Source organism: Staurois parvus, unplaced genomic scaffold, assembly GCF_062004578.1.
Source record: "Staurois parvus isolate SC_StPar_1 unplaced genomic scaffold, SC_StPar_1.0 ptg000082l, whole genome shotgun sequence".
NCBI classification, from domain to species: domain Eukaryota; kingdom Metazoa; phylum Chordata; class Amphibia; order Anura; family Ranidae; genus Staurois; species Staurois parvus.
The window spans coordinates 1,610,547-1,635,248 of NW_028317878.1; the positions used below are offsets into that span (position 1 = coordinate 1,610,547).

Below are 24,702 nucleotides of genomic sequence, written 5' to 3' on the forward strand. Positions count from 1 at the left end.
GTCTAGAGTTTTTGGTGTGTTTTTCCAGCAGAAAAACCGCTAAACGCTTCTAAATGCTACTAAAACGCTTCTAATGGCTTTTTTTCTAACTTTATTTTTTTTCCCCTCTACATATACTGTAAAAATGCTAATGAATAAAAGCTAATAAAATGCTAACGCTTCTGAACTACTACTAAGATGCTACTAAAACGCTACTACTACCAGCATTTTTTAACCTGCGTTTTTTTTAGCTAGTGTGCATGGAGCCTTTCTGTCTTATATTACTGTATACTGACTGTGGACCCCGCATACATTATATAGAGGAGTTACAATAAATTACATTGTATGTCTATCCCTTAGTGGAAGATATATCCTAAAACCTATTGTACAAGTTGATTTATTAAACCAACATGTATAATGCACTAACGTATTCTAACTTATCAGTGTGAAATAATTTTTACTGACCTGATTCTAATAATACTATATCTGACTGGTTGCTTCTTACTGAATAACTCTGATTTGGAAATATATATATATATATATATATATATATATATATATATATACACAATTATTGAGAAAAGTGTGATAGCCAATCAGATTCTAGCAGTTATGTGTATACTGCAAGCTCCAAAGTGAAAATACACTTGTGACTGGTTGCTAAATGCATCTTTTCTGCCTATTAAAGTCAACCCTGCTTGGCCCTGGATTATTGGGGTTGATTTGACCAAAGTCAAATATTTTGTTCACTTTGCAAGGTCTCCATGATTAAAGCGGAATTAAACCCGAAACCAAACATGTAATATATTGCAACTTACAGATCACTAGATGTGGTGGTTGCCTTTATTTTCTTTTTTCCTCTGTTTTCACTTGATGATCTGGCCAGCAACACACCTCCTGTATTAGAATGCCCCCATTCTGAATGGAGGAACACAGGGGCACATTTGGACAGCAGCACTGTTAATCTGAGGGGGGGTTGAAGTAGTGTTAGATGTACTAGCAGATTTAAGTGCACTAACAAATCAAAGCCAAACTCCAGCTAACACTTTCTAAGCAGTTGTAGCAAACAGTTTTGTTACTTTTGGGATAAAGATTTTACATAAATAAATAACACTGATCTTTGTAAGCACCCCTGCCAGTGGTAAATGGTTTGTCACCTCTCTGTAATTGATACATCTGCAAGAGAGCTGGTTCTTTTCAAAAACAACAGACTTACTGGCCAGATCACTGGATGAAAATAGAAGAAAGGCAGCCCAAAAAAGAAAACAAATGCAGCCATAACATATAAGAAATGAAAAGCTGCAATATAATAAATGTTTACTTTTGGGTTTAATATCACTTTAAGCTCTTTGTGGGGTAACACACATTTGAGTGGGAGATGGACATGAATCCTCTACGTATTATATTAAACTGGTTTTACATCGGTTTTGGCATCAGTGTGCGGCATTACTACTGTGCTCCTGGTCATGCACCTGATGATATCTGGAGGCACAGGGAAAGAGTTACGTTTGGAGCTGCATATTAACTATTGATTCCACTTTTCAAGGGAAGTTGCACTTTGCAAGGGAATTTTCCCCATAGCTTAGAAAATGAGGTATGGCTCTACTGACTTCCAATCACATGTAAATAAAAGTGTTTTTTATTTTATTTTCCTTGCACATGATTGGGTATTCTTTGCTAAGTGAAACCTCACCACATTCACTAAGCAGGGGCACATTCCCTTGCAAAAAGCAACTTCTCTTGCAAATGGAACAGCATATTTGCCTTTAGTAAATTAACCCCATTGCTCCTACTGGTGACAGTAAAATGAGGATAAATAACACTTTGGTGATATGCGATCTTTGTGTAACATGGACACTCTTCTATTTGTTTTTCTAATGAAAGAGGCCCTGAGCTGTAAAGGTAACCCTGTAAAACAATATTAAATAGCTATTTACAGAAAACATCTAAACTAGAAATATTAGAGTAAAATCAAGTACTTACTTAAGTATCCTTGCGACTCTTTTTGCATGGCAGTTATTGGACAATCTTTATGTGTAAGCAAAAGCTGTTTTAGTTGTGCTACCTCATTTTTCAACATGGAAACCTCATTCTGAAAAAAAAAAAACCCAAGAAGACTTTTATCAATAAAATGGAAACAACATTAACATTCAGAATACTTTCAGACACATGTATAGTGAAACTATAGCTTCAGAAACTTTAAGTGACTGCCCTTTACATGCACAGGTATCAATTTTTAAAGGACAGAGTTCCATAATTTAACTGTTTTAGCCTTGTTTTAAACAAAAACCTGAAATACCTTGTCTATGCATGGGAAGATTATCTTCAGAAATACTCAATCTTCACCATGTTGACCTACAAAATCAACCCGTTTTTGACCAGTATTAAATATTTCAAGATTGATTCCAAATGTTCAGTTACAATTAACCACAGTTTTACAAGCTACAACATGCTACTTAAACTAATACAGACTATGTCTTAAATTATAACCCAAGACCGTTAAACAATAGAATTACTTACAAATTCATATTCTACAGGAGTCTAGCTAATTATTGTTTTCAAAACTTGCTAAATGGAACATGTGTAATTTGCCAGATTGTGAGATAATATCAGGTTTTGAAAGGAACAAAGCATATATTAAAACTGCTTTTTTCAACCTTGTCCTTGGAAGTGACCTCAGCAATAAAAGCAACAACATATGCTAGTTAGAGAATGCTGTCTGCCGCTAATGTGCTGTAGTAGGGCTGTCCCTGATGGTTCAGGCCAGCACCCTACCCTGGTGATCTCACGTTTATAGATGCTATATAGAGATGTTCTTGTCATTAAAACTAAAAATGAGTTTTTGTCCATGGTACACAGAACCAGGAAATTGTCAGAGAGAGGCTCAAAACCTTGTGGAGCATTCATTCTTTCAAATGCTGGCAAATTAAAAATGCAATATAGAAGGTTCATATTTTCATATTCTAGACATGATTTAAAGAAAAACTCTAGTCTCAGCAATACTATTCTGCAGTGTATAATAGCAGAGCTGTTAGAACAGGTCTTTCCTTCTTGCATATACCTTTAATCATGTTCTAGACTTACCCTGGGAGCACTTTTGGTTGAATGTCAGTGCTCTGACCTGCTGCTTCCTTCCACCTGCTTATCACTGTTGGTCAGTCAGACCTTTCATCAACATGATGGGCCAAGCATTAGATGTGTAAGGAAGCAGGTCAATGTACTAGCTTGCAGTCTGAAGACAGTATTTGGGTTTGGGATTTTTTTCACGCTCTAGATCAGTCTTTCTCAACCTTTTTTAACCCCAGAGGAACCCTTGAAATGATTTTTAGGTCTTTTGGAACCCCTGCTAAAACCCTAAAAAAATGCCCTTTATATTGGTATCCAGTAGACAAAATGTCCCTTACATTGAACCATGCAGCACCATCAAATGAGAGGTCAGTCAGCCACATATCAAGAACCTGTAGCAACCTCTGGAGGAACCTAGGTTGAGAATGGCTGCTCTATAAGATAACTGAGGTTAAGTGCAGACATTACTCGGTGCCTACATTTGATCCTGCTGGTACAGTAAGGCATTGTACATAGACTAACAGAAAACATAATAACATGCTCACTGTACTGCTTTTTCAATATCCAATCAGCAGGTTGTGGTGTTTTTTTTTTACCATGCTAATGCAACAGTGGTTGCAGATCTGGTCATGTTGTCTAACAGGGATGCCAGGATTACAAGACTTAATGCTGAGAATCAGAACTCCACTGGCAGTTAAAAATGTCTCCACATAATTCAGCTTTAACCCCTTTATGTTGGTGGGAGCCAACACTTTAAAAGGGCCACCAAGTCTGAAGCTGGTAGTAGGGGTATCTGATCATGCAACTCACTAATTGGTTGCACAGTGCTGACATCAACTGGCTCTCATCCTGCCGTCTCCCAATTGTAGGTAGGTGATGGTGAACTGACAATGACAGCTCAGTCACAGTTCTGAGAGTGCTGATGGAGCCCAGAAAAAAAAACAGCAAAGCATATATGCAACAGCTGAACAATAACTCATGCCTATATATACATACTGTATATATATATATATATATATATACAGTGGGGCAAAAAATTATTTAGTCAGCCACCAATTGTGCAAGTTCTCCCACTTAAAAAGATGAGAGAGGCCTGGTCAATATCAAAAGTTCATCTCAATACTTTGTTATATATCCTTTGTTGGCAATGACAGAGGTCAAACGTTTCCTGTAAGTCTTCACAAGGTTGGCACACACTGTTGCTGGTATGTTGGCCCATTCCTCCATGCAGATCTCCTCTAGAGCAGTGATGTTTTGGGGCTGTCGCTGGGCAACATGGACTTTCAACTCCCTCCAAAGGTTTTCTATGGGGTTGAGATCTGGAGACTGGCTAGGCCACTCCAGGACCTTGAAATGCTTCTTACGAAGCCACTCCTTTGTTGCCCGGGTGGTATGTTTGGGATCATTGTCATGTTGGAAGACCCAGCCACGTTTCATCTTCAATGCCCTTGCTGATGGAAGGAGGTTTGCACTCAAAATCTCACGATACATGGCCCCATTCATTCTGTCCTGTACATGGATCAGTCGTCCTGGTCCCTTTGTGGAGAAACAGCCCCAAAGCATGATGTTGCCACCCCCATGCTTCACAGTAGGTATGGTGTTCTTTGGATGCAACTCAGCATTCTCTCTCCTCCAAACATGACGAGTTGTGTTTCTACCAAACAGTTCTATTTTGGTTTCATCTGACCATATAACATTCTCCCAATCCTCTTCTGGATCATCCAAATGCTCTCTAGCAAACTTCAGACGGACCCGGACATGTACTGGCTTAAGCAGGGGGACACGTCTGGCACTGCAGGATCTGAGTCCCTGGCGGCGTAGTGTGTTACTGATGGTAGCCTTTGTTTCGTTGGTCCCAGCTCTCTGCAGGTCATTCACTAGGTCCCCCCGTGTGGTCCTGGAATTTTTGCTCACCGTTCTTGTGATCATTTTGACCCCATGGGGTGAGATCTTGCGTGGAGCCCCAGATCGAGGGAGATTATCAATGGTCTTATATGTCTAATTATTGCTCCCACAGTTGATTTGTTCACACCAAGCTGCTTGCCTATTGCAGATTCAGTCTTCCCAGCCTGGTGCAGGTCTACAATTTTGTTTCTGCTGTCCTTCGACAGCTCTTTGATCTTCACCATAGTGGAGTTTGGAGTGACTGTTTGAGGTTGTGGACAGGTGTCTTTTATACTGATAACAAGTTCAAACAGGTGCCATTGATACAGGTAATGAGTCCAGGACAGAGGAGCCTCTTAAAGAAGAAGGTACAGGTCTGTGAGAGCCAGAAATCTTGCTTGTTTGTAGGTGACCAAATACTTATTTTCCACCATAATTTGCAAATAAATTCTTTCCAAATCAGCCAATGTGATTGTCTGGATTTTTTTTCTCATTTTGTCTCTCATAGTTGAGGTCTACCTATGATGCCAATTACAGGCCTCTCTCATCTTTTTAAGTGGGAGAACTTGCACAATTGGTGGCTGACTAAATATTTTTTGCCCCACTGTATATATATTGGCATGGCTTATTGTTCAGTTGCTACAAATATACTTTTTTAAGCTACATTGTTTATCAAGATGTATTTAGTAACCTAATAGGGCATCAATATATATATATATATATATATATATATATATATATATATATATATACTATATTGCCAAAAGTATTGGGATGCCTGCCTTTACACGCACAAGAACTTTAATGGCATCCCAGTCTTAGTCCGTAGGGTTCAATATTGAGTTGGCCCACGCTTTGCTGTCCACATGGTTTAGGAGTGTGTCTATGGTATATTTGACCATTTCTCCAGAAGCGCATTTGTGAGGTCAGGCACAGATGTCGGACGAGAAGGTCTGGTGTGCAGTCTCACTTCTAATTCATCCCTAAGGTGTTCTATCAGGTTGAGGTCAGAAGATAACCCCTGAAAACCAACCCATTGCAGTCAGGCAAGTACCATTCTCCTGGCAACTGCCAAACCCAAACCCAGACATGTCCATCAGATTGGCAGACAGAGAAGCGCGATTCATCACTCCAGAGAACACATCTCCACTGCTCTAGAGTCCAGTGGTGGCGTGCTTTACACCACTGCATCAGACGCTTTGTATTGCACTTGGTGATGTAAGGCTTGGATGCAGCTGCTCAGCCATGGACACCCATTCAATGAAGCTCTCTACTCACTGTTGCTGTGCTAATCTGAAGGCCACATGAAGTTTAGAGGCCTTAAACTATTGACTCTGCAGACAGTTGGCAACATCTGCGCACTGTGCACTTCAGCATGTGCTGACCCACTTTGTCATTTTATAAGGCCTTCCACTTCGTGGCTGAGTTACTGTTGTTCCCAGTTACTTCCACTTTGTTATAATACCACTAACTGTTGACTGTGGAATATTTAGTAGCAAAGAAATTTCATTAATGGACTTATTGTACAGGTGGCAACCTATCACCAAACTTGAATTCACTGAGCTCCTGAGAGCGACCCATTCTTTCACAAATGTTTGTAGAAACAGGCTGCATGCCTAGGTGCTTGATTTTATACACCTGTGGCCATGGATGTAATTGGAACACCTGAACCCAATGATTTGGAGGGGTGTCCCACTGCTTTTGGCAATATAGTGTAATAAACATGCAATGGTATTGCACAGGGGCCCCTTGGTTCCTCTTCTGGGGTCCCCTACTAGTGTTGTCCACTCCCCGTCCTCTCTGAGTACCCCCGCAGACACACAGCACAGCTTGGCAATGCTCCCTGCTGATTGGTGATGTGATTGGAACACCTGAATCCAATTATTAGTAGGGGTGTACCAATACTTTTGGCAATATAGTGTATATATATATATATATATATATATATATATATATATATATATATATATAAATAAATGTCCTATTAAGTTACCAAATACATTTTAATAAACAATATAGTATAAAAAATACACAGTTATTTAAACAATATACATATTACGTGCACACATTAAGAAAAAAACTATGTTTTAAATAGGATGTAAAACTATTTTTATTCCATGCTGCTCCCACTTGGGTGAATGTGCATCCTTTTTTAGTTTCATGTGGCTTGACATAGACATCTTGCAGGTGCATATGGTAATTGTTAATGTTCTTAACCTTTCTACTTTAGCACTTAAATATAAAAGAGGGGGAGATACTATCTTACCTTGGGGCACAGTGCTGATATATATTCTTCAATGGCATGCATTTTTAACCTCCGCATAAACTGTGACATTATAACCTTTTAAATAAAGCTAAGCATCTCTAAACTTGCCCATGTGTGAATTGAAACCAAGTGCTCTGTAATAGGATGCATATGTGTGTACATATATAATCTCAGTACCATTTGATTTTCCAGTGGTGTGTAAGATTTTTGTACGTGTACCATACACCTCTACATGACAGGGGAGATTAAAGTGCATCTTATGGTTAGAATCATAGTCATGTGACCCCAATCAATGGGGCAATGATTCTCTGGAAATGATGCTGATTTAGAATGCTATTGGGTTTTTTTACTAGAGCAAACAGGCTGCTTACTTGGACGTTCACTTAGAGGTTGCAATGGAAGTAGAACTTTGCAAGGGAATTTGCACCAGAGCTTAGTGAAAGTGGTAAAGTATCACTTTGCAAAGAATACCCAATCACATACAAGGAAAATAAAAAGACTTTTGCCTTCACATGATTGGATGATGAAAGTCAGAAGAGCTTCATGTTATTCACTAAACTCTGGGGCAAATTTCCTGCAAAGTGCAACTTTCTTTGCAAAGTGAGCATCCTTTTTGCCTTCAGTAAATCAAAATTTATCTATCTATCTATCTATCTATCTATCTATCTATCTATCTATCTATCTATCTATCTATCTGTCTGTCTGTCTGTCTGTCTGTCTGTCTGTCTGTCTGTCTATCTATCTATCATTACATGCGGTTACATACAGTATATGTATGCACTTATGTATATGCTTCTAATATACATATACACAGTCAAGGATACACAGCACTCAAGCAAATCATACTGTCTCACTCACTTTCCCTTGTCCTAAAGAGACCCTGTCACCGGACCGTTCATTTTAACAAAAATCTTCCCATTATGTGCATTTAATGTATTGTATGCATGTTATTTACCTGTACAAGCCTCCATTATGTAGACATCAAAAAGTGCTGAGACTGCTGCTGGGCTCTTGGCTGCATTGTTATCAGCCCCAGCAAACTCCAAGCTGTCACTCAAGTGACTCTTTATACTATTCGACTGGCGGCTATATAAAAGGCTAAGTAAGGAGGGTAGGGGATAGGTGTAGATGCTGGGCCAGCATAGACAGTAATGAGACACCTCCAGAAGAGAAGAGGCCTATGATGTGCAAGAAAGGAGGGGGCATGCTAGGGATTGACTTCCATGGAATAGTCAAGTTTTCTAGCAAATTCAAAGGCACATGGCAAGTGAATAAAAACAATTTTTGGAAATAAAAAAAGTTTCAAAAAAGCATTTATGATACTTTCTGTACTATTACATGCAATTTATTTAAATTAGTGACATGGTCTCTTTAACCTCCCTGGCGGTCTGATTATGTCAATATTTTTGAATGTCAAAGCAGTACATTGTTTTGCATGGAAATTTGTTGTTTTATATTGTAGGCCTGTAATTCTTAGGAATAACTCGCTTAAATCTGTCCAAACAAGAGTCTAGCAAACATTCCATTTTTTCAATAACCTCATCGGTCAGAAATAATTGTGAGTATGCCAAAGGGTTGTCATGTTCAACGTCTACTCTCATACCAGATGCTCCAGTAAATGGGAATCTTGGGGGCGCTGCCTGATCCGTACCACAGTCAATAGAGCACCAAGTTCATGTATAAAAAAAGTGCAGCGCTAAAATCACAATGAAAAAGTAAATGTATCAAGTGGAACGGTAAAGTGCGACACATAAATATATATATAAAACTTGCGAATATATTAGACAAGAAATCAGCAAACAGAAAGGAAATTATGTCCATGAGCAAAACTGATGATAAATGCACTACAAGTGCAATTAAAATAATCAATAAATAGTAAATTTACTGATATTCCCGGTTGCACATAGGTAATTCATGCAATATTAAAATTATAAGTCCAAAAAGAAATTGAGTTCAAAAAGTGTCCATAGATTTATAAAGTGCAGTATTCTAAAGTGCAGGATGTGAACGTGAAATTAATCACACAGGGGAATCCACCACCTCGGTCAGATGTACACTCACCAGAAGGTTAATGATAACAGGCATATAGGTATATCACATCTGGAGGTGAAGAGGCAGCCAGGGGGTTAAACGAACTGCTCCATCAGAGGCATAGGTGGAAGAGGAACCTTTGTCCTAGGGGAGATAGCATTCCTTAGATGTGGTGCCTGCATTTGTTTTCTTTAAGGCTGATACACTTGATACATTTTCTTTTTCATTGTGATTTTAGCGCTGCACTTTTTTTATACATATACTTGTGGGGATCGCTACCTATACCTTGTGTGCTAGCTGCTTTATAGTCATCATTAGCGCTTGCTTATATACAATATATTTACAGAGCACCAAGTTCACACATCACTGAGCTCAGTCGCAGAATCGTTGCTGTCGTCACTTTCAGTGTCTGATGGTGAATTTCTCCACGAATCATTATCGCTCAATTCTGCAAGTGATTCTAATTCACTATCTCTGTTTTCTAGCTGCTTTTGACATAAAGGGACGCTTTGTGGATGCCATGGACGTTCTCAAGTTTCCAGGCAGAAAGAATGCTAAAAGTGTAGGCAGGGCACTGGACAAAGCAATAGGAACAAAGCTGAGGTGAAATGGTTTGATACAGTAATCTAATCCTAACAGATTACAATGTATTGTGTGTATGTCATGTTTTGTTTACTTTTTTTAATCTCCCGCCGGTTCCGCCCCCCGGCGTCATGGTGCTCGCAGGGAAGGGAACCCAGAGGACGGATGTCGGCATTGGCCGGAGGACACAGTGGGAGGACATCAGGAGATCGCAGGGACAAGGTAAATTACACTACAGTGTAATCCCGAGTGTGGTTCAGGGTTACTGATTTTGATACTGAAAATTAACCCCAAACCACACTCGGGATTACCGCCAGGGAGGTTAAAGAACCATGGCACTTTGTAAAAAAAGCCTGATAAAGCTTACATTTATTGCTGCCTGTAGCAACCAATCAATTCCAGCTTCAGTGTCATTTTCACAGTATGAATTATAAAACAAATCAAAGAAGTTGCAATGGGCAGCAAGAAATGTTACTTTTATCCTACTTTGTATACTGTACATAAGACTTGTAGGGGGTTATTTACTAAAACTGGAAAGTGCAACAATCTGGTGCTATGTATAGAAACCAATCAGCTTCCAGGTTATATTGGCAAAGTTTGATTGAACAAGTTAGAAGCTGATTGACTACCATGCACAGCTGTACCAGTTTCTGAGCGCTCTAGTTTTAGTAAGGCTACTTTCACACTGCTCTGCTGAAAAAACACACTATAATAACATATGCATTTTTGTTGAATTTTTTATGTATTTTTCCCCACTGGACAAAGCACTTCCCACAGGTGCATTGTCTTTTTGATGTGTTTTTGGTGCGGGTTCCATGCATTTCAATGGAGCAATGTGTTTTTGGTACTTTTTTAAACTGAAGAAACATTTTTTCACCGCAACTGAAATGGAAGAAATTAGTGTCAAGAGGGCCTAGAATTTAAATGGATTCAGTTTTCTTCTGCTTTTTTTAACTGAAGAACGCACCAAAAGCGGATCACTGTGAACACAGTCTTAATCTACCCTGAAGTGTCTCCCCAGAGGAATGTAAATGAAGTTTCAGCAAACTTTATTCATAGCCAGTTTAGTGGCCATTGTATCAAAACAACAACAAAATGATTATTATATATAAATGATCAAAAAGCAAAACAATTTACATAAATATATAATACATATTAATATATAATTTGTCATATACAGTATACTAAATGATTATGTTTCATCTTTTAGGAAATAGGAAATAAATTGTCTAGCTAAATACCAATATAATTTAAAGTTTTGCTAAACCCCAAATCAAAAACTTAATATATTGCAGCTTGTCAGTCATTGGGTGTGGTGGCTATATCATGTTTTTTTTTCTGTAGGCTGTATTTCCTTAATAAGTACCTAGTGATCCTGTCGGTAACAAACTTTCAGTCCTAGGGTAATAACACTGCACTGCATCTATTAAGAAGCATCCTTGTCATCCTAAATTTCTCTCCTGATTAGGACTGCAAACACCTACCCCTCTCCTCATCTACTACATTACACTGAGGAAGTTGTTTTATTGTTTAAAAAACATAGCTTAGAAAGCTGATAACATTGTTTGAAATTTCAGAGTACAGGACAGGATCACAGGATTTGTGACATAAGTAACACGTGTTTTTCTGTACTTACAGAAATGGTATGTATCCTAAAAAAGAAAACTAATGCATCCACCACATGATGAGCGCCTGATGACATCAGCACACAAGGACTGGTAGGATGCAATATATATCATTTTTGTTTTTGAGGTTAATATACTGTATATTTTATTTTGTATTAAAGTAGAACAAAAGGCAAAACAACTTTTTTTTCCACTGGATAGAATAAGGGAGGGTTATAACCATGGTCTGTTTTCTTTACGCATTGGAGAGATTTCCGTTTACTTCTTAACCTCCCTGGCGGTATTCCCGAGTGTAGCTCGGGGTAAAGTTTCAGTACCACAAGCGGTAACCCCGAGCTACACTCAGGAATACCATACAGCGCTGCTCCACGATCCCCCAATCACTTACCTTGTCCTGCGCTCCCGCAATGTCCCTCCTGCAGTGTCCCCAGCAATGTAATCCGGCGTATGCCGGCATCTGTCATCTGGATTCCGTCCCCTGCGAGCGTCGGGACGTACAGGGGACGGAACGGTGGGAAATTAAAAAATGACACTCACTAAAATCACTAAAATCACATAGTAAAACGTTACTGTATCAAACTATTTCACATACATTTTGTCCCGAGTGCTTTGTCCTGTGCCCTGCCTTCATTTTTACTGTTTTTTCTGCCTGGAAACTGAGAAATGTCCATGGCGTCCAGAAAGCGTCCCTTTAGGTCAAAAACGGTTTTAGACCAGCTAGACAACAGCGATAGTAAATCAGAAGCACTTGCAGAATTGAGTGATTATGATTCGTGGAGAAATTCGTCATCAGACACTGAAAATTATTTTGCGACTTTGCTCAGTGATGTGCGAACTTGGCGCTCTATTTCAAATTTCATTGTTTTTGGTTTGATTATATTATTGAATTCAATTTATTATTATTATTATTATTATATTATTATTTTCATGATTATTTATTAAATTATAATTTATGATTTTGTGTTTCAAATTTTATCATACCCGGGATGTTTACTAGACTCTTGTTCGGAGAGATTTCAGTGAGTTATTCCTAAAAATTACAGCCTACAATAAAAAAATACATATTTCCATGCAAAAAAATGGTACCGCTTTCAGCACCAAAAATCTGAAATAATCATACCGCCAGGAAGGTTAATCCATAGTTAAAACAGGAACTGAGATAAAATCCCTCCAAAGTGAAGGAATCCCTCGTGGTTACCAGGGTCACCAGATCTAGCGTCTCCTTTGGAAAATTTCCTGTTCAAAATATGGTATTTTCTTTTTCTTGCACTTTCAGCCATAATAATAAACAGGACAGAGAAGGCGAATGTCCCTAATGGGGACACATACAGCAATACCAACCTGACAGGTGTTTAAATCGTTCTCCACTCTATCCAAAACTAAAACAACAATTAACTTTAGTTATACTTTAAGTATACTTGATTTTCAAAAAAACCTTTACAGCGACAGACCAACATGAAAAAGATTTCATACATTTTAAACTGCACCTGTCAGTGTTGTAGAGTAGACTAAGACAATGCAAATTTACCATTTTTAAGTTCCTCTTGAAACTCAAATTTTGCTTGAAATTTTTCTTTCATTTAAATCTCAAAGTCTCTGTAGAGAATTGCTAGAAGTTGCATAGTCAGACCTCGGACTGGACACTGCTGATAGTAAATAAATATAGCCGTGGCCTGCTGGGATTCTTAGTGATAGTGTACCATTATTCCAGACACCGAAAGGCTTGGTGAAAATATGGTGCTATATCTAGTTGGTGATCTGCTGCTTATCCAATCACTGGTTTTCTGCTAAATGCTGAAATCAGGGCTACATTTTCAACAACATACAGCTGCTTGCTCTGTAAAGGTTTCTTTGAAGCAAGTGCATATTCAAAGTCCTTTGGCATCCTTTGACACAAAGTGTTTACATAAGAAGGACCTCAGTCATCTGCGAGAGCAGATTATGTCTGCGTTTTCGTTATTAATGTGATATGTCTTGTGTATGATGGACGTGTAGAGAAAATGCTCAGTTATAAACAGTGGCTTTGTGAAGCTATACAGTACACACCTGAAGCTGCATGTTTGTCTGGGTGAGTTCCTCTGCTTTCTTTTCCAGTGACATCACCCAGACCTTCCTTTTCTGTCTGCACCGCGTGGCAGCTGCTCGGTTCCTTTCCAGAAACTTTCGCCGCCTCTCGTCTGGATCCTCGTCCACCACCCGCCTGCGTCGGCCTCCCGTGGGCTGAGGGGGCTGTATTGTCTGAGTGGGCTGCATTTGCTGTGCTGCTGGTGAGAGCTGGACCAAGAAGAAAAGCTAATTGACTCTCTAGACCACTAAAAACACACATGTGAAATGTGGTGGTGGCAACGTCGGCCAAAAGAAAAACTCAAATGTTATTTAAATAACCACTCTGCATTTCTTAAGCATACACACTGAAAGAAAGATGTCTGTCTGAATCATAAATTAATATATACAGAGGTTTTTTTTCTTTAATTAAAGCAGAAGGGACTGTTGTAATGATAATAGTACTAGGCCACGCTCTTCAAAAGTGCACCTGTCATTTTGCTGAACATGCTGGCATTTAATAGTAGGGAAAATAGACACTGCATTGTTTTTTCTGTCCAATCATGATGATCTTGGTATATATATATATTTTTTAAAGTGATGGCTAATCCCTACCTTTAATATTCTCAAGCCACCCTCTCATATAATTAGGCCTTACTTCTGTTGTTACCATGGCAGTGGTAAGGAACCTATAGTGAGGAGGAGTTTGGTGCCACGCATTGTCATACACATTATAATATGTAATGTGAAGGCCAACCCAATCAACACATTCAATTCAGATCCAGTTAGGCAGGCCCTCAATCAACATTGCAGGTGCCTAATATGTGGTCCATGGGCCACATGTGGTTCTTTAAGTATTTGTTGTGTAGCCCTCAAACCTTAGCAGTAGGCAGTGGCAGTGGGATCACTAGTTTGTAAAGGGGCTGTAATGGCAGTAAGCTCTAGCAGTCTCCAGAAACATATGCCCAGTCTTGGACTGTCCTGCAGCATGTCTCCAAGCTGCAACTGTCACTGTAGCACGTACACAGTATTTGACCATTTTCCAAAAGATGTCCATATTCTCGTACAATCTTCTGTAGCTACATATATACTGAATATTATATGTGGTCACTTGGTTATGTCAGGGGGCATAGTCCATGCCTCCTGTACCTCATAGGCCATCCTCAGCTGCTCAAGAAAGTTGTTGGTAGATCTGCAGAAGAGTATTCTATCAGAATATTTTGTATATGGTCAACTTTACACTGATAAGCCACATACACTTATTGCCACCACAACCTCAGTTTCTTATCCTGTCATGGTAACATACAAAGAACGAGACATAACATACGAGGCATAACAAGCTCTTCTTATTAGAAAATTGTAGGTGTCTTTTAATATATCTCTGTAATTATTCCCATTTAACCTTCTACCAAATAAGGGTGTCCTTTTATGAAACAGAGATCAGTGACGATCCTAAGGATTGTTGCTGATCTCAGATCATTAGTGGTTTAGGAAACAGAGATGATCAGCGGAGAACATGTTTCTCCGCTGATCATCTCAGCACACAGATGGATAGTGTATGAAGGAGCAATGTCAGCCCTTCACTAGCAATCTGTGTGAAAATTCTCTCTCCAGATTCTCCAGCCCAGAGGTGGAGAATCGGGGGAACCACAAACAAAGCAGCGGTAATTTACTGCTGCTTACTAAATTGTGTGTTTGACTGATCTCTTACTGTAATCTTGCGAGATTATAGTAACAGCAGCCGTTTTCTAGCTTTCAAAGCATTTGTAGATCACTTCTCCCCTCAATAGGAGAAGAAATCTACACCGCTTCATGAACAGGCATTCAGAAGAGAACTGTCTCCTCTGAGAATGCCAGAGAACTGAGCAGCGGTCATTTACTGCATGATAAAAGGACACCATAGTGATAATCTGGAATAAATGTGTTTTATTTCTTATTGAGTAAATGTGCTGAAATTAATCTACTATGTAATTGACAATTTGCTTTTAACCAATTTTTATTTTTCTGTGAAGCAAAGTACACATTTTTCCACCAACTGCTTGCTTTACCTGGAATAAGGTATATACATTTTAAAATATCAGATACCCCTTTTATAAAGAAATGTGCAATACTCTATTACTAGTCTATTAACAATTCAAACTTTTGGACATTCTCTCACTTTCTGTCCCAGTGACAATGGTCACCCAAGCAAAAAAAAAAAAAAAAAGAATCTCCCTATTGGGGACAGTAATACAAACTGACAGGGGCTCTAACCCTTCCCCACTCCAGCCAAAATAAAAACAAAATTAAAAACAAATTGGCTTTAAATAATACTCTACACTATGCAATGTAGCTTGGTCACTGACTTGGTGCCAGCCAGCCTTTTGGACAATGAAGGAGCATTAGCTCATGGATGAGTTCATCTCATGTGCTATTCTCTTGGGTTAGCATGTTCACAATGTCAGACTGATAGCACTCACAGCACAGAGTTCTGATTGCTTTAGAGTACTATCCACAATTTATGGGACTTGTACAAACCTATATAAAATGAATGTAAAGATTATTAATGTATACATAGCTGGAACATATTTTCTTTTATATAAGTCTAGATTTAAACTTTAAAGATAAAACTTTTGTTTTATTGATTCAGGAAAGTGAAACACAATGATCCTGTTCATGGATAACATGATTTCAATCAATACTTTGCATTGCTCATAGAAGAAGGATTGAAATTATTGTTCTAGCCTGCACCTGAACAATTGGGGTCTGATTTGCTACTGTTGTCTTTACATCTGTCACTCATAACAGCTGGATGCCAACTGTGATTTTTCCAGTAGGGATTAGAAGACTAAAGCTGCCCATACATTGTTCAACCTGTTGGCTGAACGAAAAAAAAAATTGAACAGATTCCCCTATTCACAAATTTGAGATGGATGGGGCTCGCCAGCTGTCAGAATACACAGATCAGCACTGCAGCCATTGGCTACAGATGCTGGTTGAGCGTATTTTATGTGAAAGGGTGGTTGAACAGAAATCAATTGGTAGATTAACTTCTGTTCGACTACAGTGGCCAAACATGGATTGGAATTTGCCTGATCCCTGCTAAACCAGCCAGATTTCAATTAATCTATGACCATCTTAAGGAGTCAATTGAGTAATGTGTATATACTGGTGTAATTGTAATAAATATGTCTTTTTTTCTCATGAGAGAAATCCAGTGCATTCTGTGTAGAATATATGACACTGAACCATTGGGTGTGACACCAGCATCTAAGGAATGATTGCTCTCAATCTGACATACAACCATGCATGTGCAGTGCACTCTTCTTCCCCTGTCACAGCAGCCACAGATTTCACTTTTTGCTGTGACAGGGCAGGAACAGCACACTGCGCATGCTTGGTTGTATGTCAGAGCGAGATTCTTTAGATGCTGGGGCATGCCTTAGGTGCTTGTGAAAACAGTTCTCATGTCCTAGATTCTGTGCATGATGTGGTTGATCTCTTTCAATGGATATTTTCTTGCCAAGTTTCAGGGATGCTACGCTTGGCCTACAGGAATATCTTTTAAAGTAAGCTAATTTTTTTCTCCACTGAACAATGCTTTATAAAATACAGAGGTCTCCTTTATGCATTACATTTTATGCAGTACATATTAATACAAATATGAACTTATCCTTTAAGCAAGTCAATTACAAGACTTACGTAAAGAGGTGAGAAAATAACATTTACTGCAAATATCTAATCATTTGTAGATGAAATAAGTAAATGGGAATTTGCTTTTCACATTTCCTGACAAACATTTTCACAATTTTTTTGTGTTAAGATTCTCAACTCCATTAGTAAATCAGCATCTAAAACTTTACTTTCTTATTCAATGAGTTCAATAAGCTACCCAAGTTAGAGTTACCTTGACAAATGTCCCATGTTATGTAAGAAATGTTAACAGTTCGTAATTCAATAATTACAATATCTTATCTCAAGCTGCATTATTAGGAATCATATTGTGTCTAAATATTCAAATTCAATATTTTGCTGCTATTGTGCAGTCCTAACTGAAGAAGCATTTCTCTATGTTATACAGTTATACAGGTCTGAGCACATGGAAAACTTTCAAAAGCATGGCTACTGTCACTTCAATTATTCTTGACAGGCAGCCTTTGCTAAGGTAAATTTTAAATGGAGTTTTTTGATTGAATAAGCTCACAGAGATCAAAATCTAAAAACAGCCCAAGGGCCTGTGTCGACAGACTTTGGGGTTGTGTCGATGGGCAAATTCAACTTGCTTTTGACATCAGTTTGAGATGCTCTGTATTTGAATGTCCCTAGATTAGCAAGCCACACTATATAAACAGCACTTACAAAACACTTAATTCTCTGTTAATTTTTTTTTTATGAAACCTCTGCTCAATTTTATATTTGTAACTCAACAGCCCTGCAGGTGTTCAAATGGAGATATTGAACACTTGCTTACAGGATGTACAGTACATGCCAAAAGGTAAATGACAGCCACATTTAGCTTACTGGTATCTGGGTGGGTATCACTGGCCTATACAATATCTGATATTTATGGTCAAGCTAATGTTAAAGTGTATCTGTATATAACATGTTTTAGCTTTTAATAGAGTAAGGAAAGTGTAAAACCTCACCTATGTCTTATTGGGGAAATGTCCCTCACTTTTTGTACTACAACATGAAGTGATAGTACATTTCTCCAAAGTGAGCTGAATCATCTCTTAGTTACCATCAAAAACAAGTGTCTAAACTGGACTATTTCTCTTCTATTCCTATTCCATGGTAACTCAAAATTTGGGATTTTCTCTCACAGTGACAATAAACGACAGGGCAAATAGAGAGAATAAAAAGAAACAGGGAAAAGCACCTCTAAGTGTAGACTCATAGACAATTTTATTGCTCACAAAATAGGGACCGCACATTTTTCATGGGAATGAAAAGGCTCATCACCGGGAAGGGTCACCAACTCCTGGGGAGAAAACCGCCAAGGTCTCAGTGCATTCAGTTGTCACAGAACGGACAAGTCGGCCAGCAGGCATCCACTCTCTGGAACTGAGGGCTGGAATGTTCCAGCCCTCAGTTTCAGACAGTTCCAGACAGTGGATGTCTACTGGCTGACTTCCCCAGGAGTTGGAGGTCTTTCCCGGTGATGTGTTTTTACTGATGAGCCTTTTAATTCCCCTGAAAAATGTGAGCTCCCTTCTTTGTGAGCAATAAAATTGTCTATGAGTCTACACTTAGAGGCGCTTCTTCTTTTGTCTCCTTTATGCCAGAGTCAGCTTCTACTCTAAGGATTAGCTTGACCTTTGAGAATGGACTCGCATATATTGGGACAGATTTATTCCACTGCAATATAGGAGACTTATTAGGACTTTCATAAGTTTTTTGATGTTATAGGAGTATCAGTTTTTCTCTGCTCCTCTTTCCTTTATGCTTTAAATAGAGAGAGTGAATTGCACAGCAATGCAGACAGCAATAAGAACTTGACAGGGGTATTAACCACTCATTGCACTATCCAAAATAAAATATTTGGGCTCTTTCATTCGATATTTATTCTAGGTACTTATATAGCACCGTCAATTTGCGCAGCGCTTTACATATATATTGTATATTCACATCAGTCCCTAACCCTCAAGGGGCGTACAATCTAAGGTCCCTAACTCACATTCATATACAAGGGCCAATTTAGACAGAATCCAATTAACCTACCAGCATGTCTTTGGAGTGTGGGAGGAAACTGGAGTACCCCCACGCAGGCACAGGGAGAACATGCAAACTCCAGGCAGGAGGTGCCATGGCTGGGATTCGAACCAAGACCCTAGTACTGCCAGGTAGAAGTGCTAACCATTTAGCCACTGTGATATAATAAAATCTAATATTGTGTGAATAATTTTACACAGTAATACTCCTGTGGGTCTGAGGCTTTGGCTGCCAGCTACCATGGGGAATAGCACAATATTTAGAATTTTGAAATTACTTAAGCCTCTTTTGGGTAAATGATGTAGTAGGACAGAGGGGGAGGGGAGAACAGTGCCTGCTGAGAGGAGTAAAAAAATCTGTAGCTCAGACGACACACAGCCATCTTCTGTAGGTACCCATTGATAAGAGATGATACGCTGGATCAAGTATGCTTCTCCATATTATTATATTATATATTATTTAACTTCACAAAATTGGAGGTTCACTTTAAGAAATGAAGTTCTGCTACTGGGGAGAAGTCTGCATTACTGAGATCAATGCAAATTGGCTGCTTGAATACTCAGGGGCAGCACAGTGAAGTTAAAACATATAAATGCAAATTAAAACACTAGTACTACAATTATATAAATAAAAAGCACTACTGCTTATCATCACCTCTAAACTGCTTTTTCTCTCCACTTAAATACATGTCTGTTGGACAGTCTGTTTAGCTGAAATCCGCACCTGTAACTGCTGTTCAGATTTTTACCTTTATTCGTAATGAGCTCTGCAAATGAATAGGCTCAAACACCAAATTTGAACATTTCAGCGAGGCTGTCACATAAAAGACAGTCTGTTAATTTGTACATAGAGTGCAGCAGAAATTTCTTGAGACTTCAGAAGTCTGTAATTTATGTGTCTACAGTCTTGTTTGTAACACATCTGCTGTCTGACTAGAACTTTAGCCAAAAAAAAGTTTTCCTACTTAATGTATTTACTGCACAGATGAACATTTATGAGGCTAATTTAAACACCTTTTTTTTTTACACATATAGAAGGCCATAGTACCAAACAAGTGCACACTAGACACGAGGAGCTACATCTAAAAGCGCTCTTCTGTTTCCCTGTAATGGTTACTTAAAGGAAAATAAGGTAATTGGGGTTGTAATTACTATCTCTTGACGTCAAAAATTGGAATTAGTAATCAAATCTGTTTTTTGGATGAAAGCTATTGTTTTCCTTTAGAAAGATTACATCGTTACAGTTAGTCTGGCTGAAAAAAGACAAAAGTCCATCCAGTTCAACCATTAAAAAAAAAAAAAAGTTATAATCCTATACCCACAGTTGATCTAGAGGAAAACAAAAAAACCCACAGCAAAGCATGATCCAATTTGTTACTGCAGTGAAAAAATGTCCTTCCTGATCCCCCGAGAGGCAATCGGATATTCCCTGGATCAACTTTACCTATAAATGTTAGTAGAGATGAGCGAATCGAACCAGGCGAACCGGAATTCGAGTCGAATTTCAGGAAATATTCGATTCGCGGCGAAACCGAAATTTTGCCTACTTCGGGTGCGCGAATCGAACATTTCCCGATCAGCCGGCAAAAGTGTCCCTGCAGTGAGCTCCGCTATTTCTGACAGTTCTCTGACAGAAGGAACACATGTTTAGCGGTTGAAACATTGTATCTATTAGTTTACATTTAGGATACAGATGTTTCAACCACTGTTCATGTGAAGAAGCTGTGAGAGAACTGTCAGAAATAGAGGAACTCTGCACATACACTTTTTGCCGGCTTGGAATTATTCTTCTTTTCATCCTACTTCTTCTTCTTCTTCATCTTCATCCTCAGAAGAAGAGGATGAGGATGAGGATGAAGAAGAAGAAGAAGAAGTAGGATGAAAAGAAGAATAATTCCAAGCCGGCAAAAAGTGTATGTGCAGAGTTCCTCTATTTCTGACAGTTCTCTCACAGCTTCTTCACATGTACAGCGGTTGAAACATCTGTATCCTAAATGGAAACTAATAGATACAAATTGTATCTATTAGTTTCCATTTAGGATACAGATGTTTCAACCGCTGTACATGTGAAGAAGCTGTGAGAGAACTGTCAGAAATAGAGGAACTCTGCACATACACTTTTTGCCGGCTTGGAATTATTCTTCTTTTCATCCTACTTCTTCTTCTTCTTCTTCATCCTCATCCTCATCCTCTTCTTCTGAGGATGAAGATGAAGAAGAAGAAGAAGTAGGATGAAAAGAAGAATAATTCCAAGCCGGCAAAAAGTGTATGTGCAGAGTTCCTCTATTCTGCAGATACACTTAGAGGAGCTCTGCACATACACTTTTTGCCTGTTTGGAATTAATCTTATTTTCATCCTACTTCTTCTTCTTCTTCTTCTTCTTTATCCTCATCCTCAGAAGAAGAAGAAGAGGATGAAGAAGAAGAAGAAGAAGAAGAAGTAGGATGAAAATAAGAATAATTGCAAGCCGGCAAAAAGTGTATGTGCAGAGTTCCTCTATTCTGCAGATACACTTAGAGGAGCTCTGCAGATACACTTAGAGGAGCTCTGCACATACACTTTTTGCCGGCTTGGAATTAATCTTATTTTCATCCTACTTCTTCTTCTTCTTCATCCTCATCCTCATCCTCAGAAGAAGAAGAAGAGGATGAGGATGAGGATGAAGAAGAAGAAGAAGAAGAAGTAGGATGAAAATAAGAATAATTCCAAGCCGGCAAAAAGTGTATGTGCAGAGCTCCTCTAAGTGTATCTGCAGAGCTCCTCTAAGTGTATCTGCAGAATAGAGGAACTCTGCACATACACTTTTTGCCGGAAACCGCTGTATGGAGGGAATGTCCCAGAACTGTCATAAATAGTCTATTTCTGACAGTTCTGGGACATTCACTCCATACAGCTGTTTCAACCGCTGTATGGAGGGAATGTCATAGAACTGTCAGAAATAGACTATTAATGACAGTTCTGGGACTGTCCTTCCATACAGCGGTTGAAACATTGTATCTATTTGTTTCCATAAATGGATCCATTTATGGAAACAAATAGATACAATGTTTCAACCGCTGTATGGAAGGACAGTCCCAGAACTGTCATTAATAGTCTATTTCTGACAGTTCTATGACATTCCCTCCATACAGCGGTTGAAACAGCTGTATGGAGTGAATGTCCCAGAACTGTCAGAAATAGACTATTTATGACAGTTCTGGGACATTCACTCCATACAGCGGTTGAAACATTGTATCTATTTTTTTCCATAAATGACATTCTGCAGATACACTTAGAGGAGCGCTGCAGATACACTTTTTGCCGGCTTGGAATTATTCTTATTTTCATCCTACTTCTTCTTTTTCTTCTTATGAGGATGAGGATGAAGAAGAAGAAGTAGGATGAAAATAAGATTAATTCCAAGCCGGCAAAAAGTGTATCTGCAGCGCTCCTCTAAGTGTATTTGCAGAATGTCATTTATGGAAAAAAATAGATACAATGTTTCAACCGCTGTATGGAAGGACAGTCCCAGAACTGTCATAAATAGTCTATTTCTGACAGTTCTGGGACATTCACTCCATACAGCTGTTTCAACCGCTGTATGGAGGGAATGTCATAGAACTGTCAGAAATAGACTATTAATGACAGTTCTGGGACTGTCCTTCCATACAGCGGTTGAAACATTGTATCTATTTGTTTCCATAAATGGATCCATTTATGGAAACAAATAGATACAATGTTTCAACCGCTGTATGGAAGGACAGTCCCAGAACTGTCATTAATAGTCTATTTCTGACAGTTCTATGACATTCCCTCCATACAGCGGTTGAAACAGCTGTATGGAGTGAATGTCCCAGAACTGTCAGAAATAGACTATTTATGACAGTTCTGGGACATTCACTCCATACAGCGGTTGAAACATTGTATCTATTTTTTTCCATAAATGACATTCTGCAGATACACTTAGAGGAGCGCTGCAGATACACTTTTTGCCGGCTTGGAATTATTCTTATTTTCATCCTACTTCTTCTTTTTCTTCTTATGAGGATGAGGATGAAGAAGAAGAAGTAGGATGAAAATAAGATTAATTACAAGCCGGCAAAAAGTGTATCTGCAGCGCTCCTCTAAGTGTATTTGCAGAATGTCATTTATGGAAAAAAATAGATACAATGTTTCAACCGCTGTATGGAAGGACAGTCCCAGAACTGTCATAAATAGTCTATTTCTGACAGTTCTGGGACATTCACTCTATACAGCTGTTTCAACCGCTGTATGGAGGGAATGTCATAGAACTGTCAGAAATAGACTATTAATGACAGTTCTGGGACTGTCCTTCCATACAGCGATGGAAGGACAGTCCCAGAACTGTCATTAATAGTCTATTTCTGACAGTTCTATGACATTCCCTCCATACAGCGGTTGAAACAGCTGTATGGAGTGAATGTCCCAGAACTGTCAGAAATAGACTATTTATGACAGTTCTGGGACATTCACTCCATACAGCGGTTGAAACATTGTATCTATTTTTTTCCATAAATGACATTCTGCAGATACACTTAGAGGAGCGCTGCAGATACACTTTTTGCCGGCTTGGAATTATTCTTATTTTCATCCTACTTCTTCTTTTTCTTCTTATGAGGATGAGGATGAAGAAGAAGAAGTAGGATGAAAATAAGATTAATTCCAAGCCGGCAAAAAGTGTATCTGCAGCGCTCCTCTAAGTGTATTTGCAGAATGTCATTTATGGAAAAAAATAGATACAATGTTTCAACCGCTGTATGGAAGGACAGTCCCAGAACTGTCATAAATAGTCTATTTCTGACAGTTCTGGGACATTCACTCCATACAGCTGTTTCAACCGCTGTATGGAGGGAATGTCATAGAACTGTCAGAAATAGACTATTAATGACAGTTCTGGGACTGTCCTTCCATACAGCGGTTGAAACATTGTATGTATTTGTTTCCATAAATGGATCCATTTATGGAAACAAATACATACAATGTTTCAACCGCTGTATGGAAGAACAGTCCCAGAACTGTCATTAATAGTCTATTTCTGACAGTTCCATGACATTCCCTCCATACAGCGGTTGAAACAGCTGTATGGAGTGAATGTCCCAGAACTGTCAGAAATAGACAGAAACTGTCACAGAACTGTCCTTCTTCTCATCCTTCTCCTTCTTCTCATCCTTCTTCTCATCCTTCTTCTCATCCTTCTTCTCATCCTTCTCCTTCTTCTCATCCTTCTCCTTCTTCTCATCCTTCTCCTTCTCCTTCTTCTCATCCTTCTCCTTCTTCTCATCCTTCTTCTCATCCTTCTCCTTCTTCTCATCCTTCTCCTTCTTCTCATCCTTCTCCTTCTCCTTCTTCTCATCCTTCTCCTTCTCCTTCTTCTCATCCTTCTCCTTCTCCTTCTTCTCATCCTTCTCCTTCTCCATCTTCTCATCCTTCTCCTTCTCCTTCTTCTCATCCTTCTCCTTCTCCTTCTTCTCATCCTTCTCCTTCTTCTCATCCTTCTCCTTCTCCTCATCCTTCTCCTTCTCCTTCTTCTCATCC

General features: G+C 38.9%; 1 protein-coding gene across 3 annotated transcripts in view; it reads right to left on the reverse strand.

Annotated features, from left to right (window-relative positions):
- Positions 1–24,702, reverse strand: part of CREB5 (cAMP responsive element binding protein 5) — a 567,180-nt gene that overhangs the window by 12,765 nt on the left and 529,713 nt on the right. For all 3 annotated transcript variants that reach the window (XM_089669884.1, XM_089669883.1, XM_089669886.1), the window contains 2 exons: positions 13,480–13,707; positions 1,963–2,071 (listed from right to left, as the gene is read on the reverse strand). In XM_089669884.1, coding sequence (XP_089526010.1) covers positions 1,963–2,071; positions 13,480–13,707 — 337 coding nt within the window. The remainder of the gene's footprint in view (positions 1–1,962; positions 2,072–13,479; positions 13,708–24,702) is intronic.